Source organism: Salarias fasciatus, chromosome 2 (genome assembly GCF_902148845.1).
Source record: "Salarias fasciatus chromosome 2, fSalaFa1.1, whole genome shotgun sequence".
In the NCBI taxonomy this organism is placed as follows: Eukaryota; Metazoa; Chordata; class Actinopteri; order Blenniiformes; family Blenniidae; genus Salarias; species Salarias fasciatus.
Genome location: NC_043746.1, coordinates 16,871,912 through 16,881,568, shown reverse-complemented (window position 1 = coordinate 16,881,568; position 9,657 = coordinate 16,871,912). Strand labels below are relative to the sequence as shown.

Below are 9,657 nucleotides of genomic sequence, written 5' to 3'. Positions count from 1 at the left end.
AGAATAAGAACCTGTCATCTTCTAGTGGAGAACTGGGCCAAATTAAACCTGAACTATCAAGCAACACCGCCATCTAGAGGCTGGTAACTAAAACTACACGCAACCGAAAACGTCCATTCGCCCATCTGCTCAAGTAAATAAAATCTGTTTGGTAGATTATTTCTTTGTTTTTTGCCATAGCTGAGCTGGCACGTGTCATTTAGCAGGTGGTGTTTTTTGTGTGAATATTGTGTTTGTGATTTGTAACGGTAGGAAAAAAAATCGTTTCACACGCATGTTGAGAAATCACAGATATGAGGGGCCCTCATGCAGCTGGGGCCCGCCCAGGTCAGATCCAGATCCCCACTCTGCACTTTATTCAGTGGGACGTTGAACATTTTACTCATTGTGTAAGTTTTCTAGGACGATCATTTTGATATTTTTATGGAAAGAAAAAGAAAAAACACTGACAACAGGTATAGTTCAGGCTGCCTGGTATATGTCAACACAAAGAGAGCCTATTTCATTATCTTACAACAAACAAAACTGTTCCTTTTCTGTTTCTTGTGTTGCTCTAAATATCAGCAAACAAAAGCAGACAAGATTTCGAACAGTAACTCCGAATCAAGAGAAGTTGCCTTATGTAAAGATTTATTAATTTATAATACAAGCTTTTATGTAGACCACGTTGCATTTTAGTTTTTACATTTATTCATACTGAGCTAAACTTCATAGCAGTGACATTGATTGACAAAAAAAAAAAAAAAAAAAAACACAAACCAAAGGACACTCGATGGAAGGAATCAAAAGGTTTCCGACTGTTTCTGGAGAAACCGCAGCCCATCAACACTCCCAGTGCACCGCTTACCCTTACTAGTCCTCATACAGTTTGCCACGTGCATCACTCGCTCTCACGCGCGCACACACACACACACACACACACACACACTCACAAACTCACTCACACCAAAATTCAACAAATACCTATACACAAGATAAAAATTGATATATTTAAATTTCAATATTAATGATATTACTGAATTCCACAATAAAAGGCAAACGAGAAGTAAAGACAGCATCCAAATGAAAAGGAGGTGAAACACCACCAAAACTTTTTTTTTTAAACTCTTCTTCCCGCAGGAGGATTTCTCCCTCTGCCTTCTCTTCAGTGTCCAGTAGAGGAGTGTCTCGCAGCGAGGACACCGCCGACCCCCCCCCCCATCTTCAACCGCTTCTTCTGTCTGCGTTTAACTGGCCCGTCACGAGTCGACTGTCTGGTCGGTAAAGTGTCCAATGGAGGCGCCAACTCGGCGGCCCACCGCCCGACGCCGAGGGGCTGGTCCTGCGTGTCGGGGACCCTCGGGTGTTTCCCAAAAAGTCTTCCCTCCATTGGTCCGCTGCCAGAGGAACTAAGCAGCGAAAGGCCGCCGCTGCTCAACGGTTCAGTTTGCAGGAGGCAGAAACAGTCTCTTGAGGAGAATGGCACCTTCTCTACTACGGAGGAATCAAAAGTCTCGTCATCTAATCAAAAGTAAATCAGCCATGAAGGAGGAAGGGGAGGAAATTAACCACGAACACTGCAGGATTAAACTCATGGAGTGCAACGAGAAGGTTAACGCCACTCAGTAAGACCTGGGGGGGGGAAACATCCACGTGACTAGTAGGGGAAGGGTTAGACGCCCACACATCCTTCACAGCTCCTCTGCCTCCACAGAGGGCGGACAGTTCCCGGGTCTTCAGCGCGTCTCCAGCAGCGGAGACATCTGCAGGGGAGCGTGGGTAATGCTCCAGTTCATGACGTTCAGATATAAACGGCAGCACGCTCGGCCGACGAGGATGAAAGTTTTGGGGGCGGCGGGTGAACGTATTGGCACATTAAAAAAAAAAAAAAAAGTCCAACCAAAAGCAGGTACCGGCCCCAAACAGACGTCTTGCGAATTTATTCCAGGTCTGCAGCCGACGGGACGACAGGCAGGAGAGAACGGAGAGGACGTGTACGCATGTGTGTGTTTTGTAATGTGTGTGTGTGTGTGTGTGTGTGTGTGTGTGTGTGAGAGAGAGAGAGGTTGGGGTTAGGGGGCAGGGTGTCGTTTCAGTCGCTTTACAAGAGAAGGCAGCAGTTGCTCTCTGTGGTTTTTTCTCTGTTCCTTTGACCTACAAAGGAAGAGCGGAGACAAAACAAACGGCTGAGTGGAGACGCCAACAAGTCAGCTCAGGACAAAGGTGGAGAAACAAAGTCCTCCAGCATCACGTAGTGTAAGAGGAACAACAACCTGCTTAAAAAAAAAAAAAGAAAAAAGATGGGCTCATAGTTTATCTCTATCACAAAACGGGTGACAAGTCAGAATTTGGCAGGACCGCCTTTAGCTATTTTGATGCAGTTTTATAATAAATAAAGAAAAAAAAAACATTAAGCAGCATCATACCATCATACTACATCTTTGTTTGTTTTTGTTTTCAAAGGACTGAATGAACACAGTTTTGACTCAAGGAGTCAGAATAATCTAAAGAACTGAGAGGAGCTCCTCACCATGAGAGTTGGGCTCTGGAAGAGTCTCTCTAGCGACCAAATGCATGACAGTCGTCCGTCCCGGTGGCAGCTTCAGAGCTTTAAAAGAGGGGAAAACCGCTTCATTATTTATCATCACACACACATAATGAAAACGACCCCCAGCTGACTGGAGCTTCTGTGAAAGTTCAATACAGAGGAGGCCGACAGGGACGGTGAGATTAACCCCCGCAGTGTGTGTTTACAATCCGACTCACAATTCTTATTTTACCTCCTCCTACAGAATTAGACTGGCTGCAGCTTGACCAAAGAGAAAAAAAAAACGTGCACCTAACCCACTTAAGAGCGACCCGCCCATCTGATCTGAGGTCAGGGAATCTGAGGTGAGGCGGAGGTCGGACAGTTTGACAGGTCAAGAGTTTAATGAGATTAAATGAGTCAAGTGAGATCTTCTGCTTCATTTTACTCGATGCAAACACTGATCTGTTTGGACTCGTCTTTCCTCATTTGGCTGTGCACTGCACCTGTTACCATGGCAACACATCCAAGTACAGTCAGAGCTGGAGATGGAGTCGCATCAGAGATTTTGAACAAGATATGGACAGTTTCCTGGACAGTATTCAAATAGCTGTCATGGACATTTGTGAGATACAAATGTATTTTATAATAAAAAAAACATAAATTAATATTTTGTATATTACACATATGCACAGTGAGTGTACTTTTGTAAATTTTAATGGAGCAATAGGTGTATTCAACAAAAATTTTGTGTTGAAATAATTGTATCTTTTTTAAAGCTCTCAAACACAATTTTGCTAAAAGAATAGAAAATAGAGGTGTGCTAATGTTGGTTGATGAATGTAATTTTGCCACCGTTCATGTGCTTCATGCTTGAAAATGAAAAGGACAGCTGTTCACACGGTCATCATGACAGTTTAAAAAAAGAAAGATCCTAATCAACGCTTTCATCATCTGGTGAAATATTTCTTTGTTATGGTTTGAATGAAACAGACTGACAGCACAAGCATCAGTCTGCCGCCTTCGCTTTACCCCTGCAGAGCCAGAGCGCAATATTTTAATAGTATTTAGAAAATGTATGTAATCTACGCTGTGTGCAGCACTTAACCAAACTTTGAATTCAATTAATTATTTTGGTAAGTGATACTTTAATTTTTGTTTACATTCATGTTTGACATTTTTAAATCTCTCTATATTGATTCATAGGAGTGAATATTTCTCCAGCTTGTTCATTGCATAACTGCTCCGGCGGGGAGCTGCTGGGGGTTATGAGGCTTGCTCAGACAGCCACAGTGACGAGCCGTCAGCAGAACGATCGGAACACGTAAACTTCTGGTCACAGGCTTGCCTCACTGACTTCTGCTTCGCCGCTGACTGGAAAGACTGTGTTCCTCTCAGAGGCAGAGGTTACTGAAACTCCCGCGCAGTGATTATTACAGTTTCAAGCAGCGGCCGATCAGAACGTCAATTAAAGCATTTCTGGATGTGTCCAACTCTCTTCTGTTACACAACTTTTGATCACTCGGGGTGGAAAGAGAAAAGCGAGGCTGTATAAAGTAGTCTGAAAAACTTTTTTTAGTGTTGCGGGGTGTTTTTAAATCGATCAGCTGGATGGAGCTGACCGTTCCGCCGAGGTCTTCTTACCTCCCAGGGTGACGTTGCCATGAAGGAAGCGTCCCTGGAAGATGAGGCGCAGTATGCTGGGACTGCTCACCTGCTCCTCCTCCCATCCTGTCACACAGAGGACAAGTCAATGAATCACCTAATCTGGCCGGACTAATACTAGATCACGGGCTCTGTTCACACTCTGTGGGTTTAGTTTAAGTTGATTAGACGGGCGTGACAGCGCCGTAGGAGCAGAGGTGTCAAAGCTGGGGTGAAGTGAAGGCCGGAGCCCACCGGACGAGAGGACTTCTTCACAAGACGCAGGTTTCTGACCAGATTTATTTGAGACAGACCGAGTCTGCCGTACAAGACAAACGCCGAGGCCAAAGGTAACTGACAACATTCACAGCTCCTGAAAACGTTCACATCTGATTTTCACTTGTGCCCAAAAATAAACTTCTGCTGATTCTGTTTCTTTTCTTTCTTCAGCCGAACCCCTGATCGGACAGGACACTATATATGGCAACTTCCTGTTCTCTTCACATTTCCTCAAAAGTAATGACACTAGGTTACTCACAACTGCTTCATAAATGATTCAACAAAAAAGATGCGATGTGAACATAATTTAGAAAATTTCTTAAAATGAAATAACAGCTGGTGTCTCTTCTGAATTAAACTTCTCTGGATTTCACCTCTTTGTGTTGACTATCTTGTACACGCGTTATATTACTGAAAAGTTGTAAATACTTTGACTAAATCTTTGATCAAGCGTGCTATAAAAAGATGTAACTCAAAGGCTTTGGATAATTAAGAATTTGAGACAGTTTAACTATAAAATTGACTGTTTTTAATCACATAAAGCTACTTTTTAAAACCTGCTAGAATAAAACTTGAGAGTTGAATTGTTGAGAAGTATTTCAAAAATATCCTGCAAAGGATTAACTGAACTGAAACATTTCTCTTTACAAAATGAATGAAGCAGGGAAAGAAATGACATTTGAATGGAGTATAAAAAGTACCTGCAGGCCAGTTCTCGAACACGTGTTTGGCGATGTCTGTGGCCGAGTCGTTTGGAGAGAAAGTGAAATCTTGCGTCTTCCCACTGACCAGGATGAGGCGGAGGTGCACCTGCAGCAAAACAACAACAACAAAAAAAAAAAGGACATCAGTGCATGGAAATGCATCAACCGACACAAACGCCGGAGCTGCGACCGCGATTCTCCGTCAACCGGCCGCGGTGACTTCCCCTAACCTCTTCGGAGAGGAGGTGACCTTCGGCGGGCTGCGAAGAGACAGGCATTCCAGTCTAATTAGATTTATCCACGCCAGATCTCCGCTGGGCGACTTCATTCACGGAGGGCTTACACTGAAGTGAGCCCCTGTTGCCAGAGACAACAACAGATCAGGGTGGGGCTGAGGGGGGAGAACACTGGCCCTTTAGTTCCAGGGTGCTGCTGCTGCGGCTGCTGCTTCTCTCCGGGCTGTCGGCCTAATGCGATAACCCCAGGTGTCCCAGACAGCTCTAGGCCGTGTTATTAAATTTACATGGCCAGTGCGTAGCCCTGAGGGGGACTGTGCATATGTGTGTGGGAGGGTCTCTCACAGCAGGGCGTCGTCCAGATTTTATCCTCAAAGCAACGACACACACTCCGCTATCAACTATTATGAATGCAAGCAAATAAATCAATGTATAGCACTCCACGATGAGGGAATCCACGTGAGAGCCTCGCTCCAGGATTAAGAAATAAAGGCCTCCAAGCTTGTGCGAATTCATGAACACCGAGTTATTTTATCCCGGCTGAAAAAGACTAATTCATTCATCTATCCTTCACATGGCCAAATTGTCAAAATTAAAGACGTTTGAGTGAATCTAATTTTTTATTTTTTTTTAATTTCATTGATACAATAGGTGAGTTGGTTATTTCTCTACTCAAATTGAATTCAAACATTAAAACTCTTATACATTTTACAAAATATAAATCTTTTTTTGCATCATTCTTCTAATTTTAGTATTTAAGTGAAGACAAAATATACAGTAAGTCAAATAAGAATATTTCAAAAGTTTAAATTAAGAAAGTTTTTAAAATGTCTCGAATTCTTTGGTTTTATTTTGTGGGTATAAAAATATCAATTAACTAACAGTAACTGCAGCGTATTTTCATATTGATTTACACACACGATGAGATCAATAAAATTCCTGCAAGACCTGCAAAAAGGAGCAATCGTGCTGCTGAAGGACAAACCTCAAAAAGAAATACTGCAAATTTCAGAGCGGAAACAACTGAAGAATCGACTTTTAACGGTCATTGTTATGGAAGGGTTGCAACAGAGGAAGAATAATTATGTATTCATCTGACCATGGTGAATTTATCATTTACACAGTCCCAATTCTGAGGTGAATGACTGTTTTAATGAACCACTCTGGTTTAAAATACTGTACTAACCCAGTCTTTCTATTGCATGATGCTGAGCGCTGACATATGGGGGCTACGTTTCCCAGACATTTGGCCTGCTGGCACAAAAAAAAAAAAAAAAAAAAAAAAAAAAAAAGTGGCCCGTGAACTTTCCTTGGTTCACAAATCATTAAAGGGAGAACAAAGAGACTTAACCAGGAGGTGTGACGTCAGGAAGGGACAACCCCGCTCTCTGATCTGTTTACCAATACAGCCCCGGACCCTCTGCCCTCCGCCCCGCTCCCCTCCCCTCCCCCCTCTGAACTGAATAACCTCCGTGTGGGGTTTGCATACCCATGTCATCATTAACAAGCTTTTGAGCTCCATCCCTTTCATCCACAACAAAATAAAAACAAAGTCAAATCTGCCCGGTTACCCATGGCAACATCCTGGATTTGAAACCTCCTCGAGGTTCTCCAATCTAAAGGGAGATGTTCCATCTCGCAAACACGGTGGCGATTACTTGAAGGGTTAACAGGGTTAGTAAAGGCTTATCCATTGGTGGTGATGATGGGCAAGATTCCTAAAATCGCAGCCAGCCAAAAGCTAAATGCCTCAGAGATGCTGCCAAGACGGTGCGTTCAGACCTTCACGGTGCCGTGCGCCACATCTTTAACCTGACGCATCTAAATGTCCAGGATAAAACACCTCGGGGTTTCAGGGTTGATGTAGATTTTAAAACAGCGCTGCTTCACTGTACATACACTAGTGTGACTGTCTGATGCTCTACTCTCCAAATGAAGCGAGTGTTTGGTTCATCAAATATTTCATTGAAAGGGAAAACTGCCATCACACAGTTCAGTGTTTAAAACACGTGAAATCATCGGAGTAAAGATCCCAGCTCCACACGTGAGTGTTTTTGCTGATCGCTATCCCAGGATGATGATTTATTTACACTATCTATGTTTGAAAAAAAAAAAAAACCTTCATAATTAAATTTGCACGACAAAGGTACCAATTCCACAAGCTCCTTATTGGACAATTATAATTACTTTACAATTCTAAATAATCTGTCACAACTTTAGAAATATTTACCAACTTTTCTTTATAGATATACAGAAAATTAAGTTGTGTGAATGTTAGAAAGTCATCCACCAAGCATGGCACCATTATTAACAGGGGTTTGTTCACTGGAGCACCGGCCATAGCTTTTGTTGTGCGTCCAAATAACTATTGTCCATCCCGGGCGGTGAAGGGGAGGGGGGGCAGGACAGAGGAAGAGGGTACAATCAATTGGCATCTAAACCTTGAAAGGAAAGTAGGGCAACGTTTTAACTGAGATTAGACAGATGGTGTTCACGGGAGCAGCAGTCACTATCCCAGCTAAGTGTTTGTGAACGTTGGCTAATCCACAACGACCCCCGCCCCCCTCCGACCAGACCTGCACCTAAATCATTTTAAAGCTAAAATATGATATGTCATATAATCATCTGCAAATTTAAAAGACAGCAAAGGTCTGATGACGATCTGCAAAAGAACCGCAAAGTTGATTAAAAACGCTGAGATTTAATCTAAATGTGACATTTCAAGGTAAGGCGCAAACAATCAGCTTGATTCAACACACAGTGATACGACCTCAGTATGATTTGTTTAATTTAAGCCTGATCACTGAATTGGAATAATTTAGAGATATGAGGGTTTTCAGTAACCTTTCTGATCGAGAGCCGCAACCATTATTTTCACGGTAACCATGTTACAGTGTTGAAAATGCCAGAAACTCTTTCTAGAATGAAAATATGAACTTTAATGAGGATCAAAGCGCTATTGTCAATAAAGAAAACTGTTTTTAACACATGCATGAAATTTGCTGATGCTAAAATGAAAACGCATTTTTGTAATCAGAATTGACAAATAATGACTTTCATTTTTTCAAACTGACTGAATACAATTAAATGTGAGTTCAAACACCCTAAGATGCAGGATATAATCACGCAGACTGCCTCAACTAACAGCAAATGATGAAGAAAATGTACTGTTCTAAAGCTTGAATTGGATGAAGTGATGATAGAATTTTGCAGAATTCATAGTAAAAATGATACTGTTGATGGTTTTACACTGATGGACTGCATCTTCTCTCTGACACACTGACAAACAGAGACCACCACCTCAGGTCTGTGGCACAGGTTTAAAGGAGGTGGCAGACCCCCACTCACCATGTCAAGATCCCTCTGGGTGGTCATGGCTCAGCGTGGAGGATGGCCGTGGACGTGGAGCAGAGAGGACAGGGATGGCGTGCTTCAGCTGCTGGAGAGGGGGCCAGAGCCCTGGAACAACACGGACACTGTGTGAGGCTGTTTCCCCCCACAGCCTGGCACCTTCACTGCACAGCACACACAGACACACAGACACACACACACACACACACACACACACACACACACACACACACACACACAGCCTACATGTCGTCCCATCACCATCAATCAAACCTCAAAACTGATCATGATCGATGAGTTAAGCCGAGTTTTACACGCGCTGATTGAACAGGCACAGTTCACGGGGGTTAAATTAGTCAGAATACTGAATTTGACCCTGCTGGCTCATGAAAAGGACGAGCTTATTAGCTTCCATCGGATACCAACGATTAACCTATCGTTGAGCCAAGGAGCTAACGTTCGCGAGCTCCTGGATCGCGGTTCTGGGTTAATATAACCAATTTACAGAGATTAACAGTCGGCAGTATCGGTAGCTGGGACACATATCTGACATGAGGAGACGGTCTCAGCAGTGAACGTCTCTCTGCTGGACGTCGAAGCAAAGCTTCACCATTAGCTTCTGCTTTAGCTTAGCCTGTGCCAGCCGTGCTATCTCCCTCCAGCTAGCTGCGGGCTCGGAGGCTAACTGGACGTGAAGCGGGGATGTTTGCGTTGTCAGCCTCACCTGCATCTGATAAGTATGACGGATTTTCGCATTCAGTTGAAGGGACGCTTCAGCAAGGAGCGCTTTTTTGACGGGGGAAGTGTCGAGTGCAGATGGGTATCGTTATGGTTGACTGTGGTGTCGGTGGCTAATGGACGGGAAGACGCCGGATGTCAGCTGGTTGTAAACACCGCAAAGGCTTGTGGGAGTTGGAGTCCTGTAGCTTGGAAGGCA

The 9,657-nt window shown here is 43.5% G+C and overlaps 1 protein-coding gene across 1 annotated transcript; it reads right to left on the bottom strand.

Annotated features, from left to right (window-relative positions):
* Positions 1-2,051: 2,051 nt before the first annotated feature.
* On the bottom strand, positions 2,052-9,589 carry ubl3b (ubiquitin-like 3b). The gene is made up of 6 exons (XM_030103467.1): positions 9,445-9,589; positions 8,718-8,828; positions 5,131-5,239; positions 4,151-4,237; positions 2,510-2,587; positions 2,052-2,133 (listed from the first exon to the last, which is right to left on the bottom strand). Exons 2-6 carry the CDS (start codon positions 8,742-8,744, stop codon positions 2,081-2,083), a joined length of 354 nt encoding a protein of 117 aa, XP_029959327.1. The 5' UTR covers positions 8,745-8,828; positions 9,445-9,589; the 3' UTR covers positions 2,052-2,080.
* Between the last annotated feature and the right edge of the window lie 68 nt (positions 9,590-9,657).

Bases quoted from the DNA above. Each gene is read 5' to 3' on its own strand.
- ubl3b (XM_030103467.1), bottom strand. From the start codon at position 8,744: ATGACCACCCAGAGGGATCTTGACATG. The intron at 5,240-8,717 runs GTGAGTGGGGGT...GTTTTGCTGCAG, and splicing joins CCCAGAGGGATCTTGACATG to GTGCACCTCCGCCTCATCCT. The intron at 4,238-5,130 runs GTACTTTTTATA...TCTGTGTGACAG, and splicing joins GTTCGAGAACTGGCCTGCAG to GATGGGAGGAGGAGCAGGTG.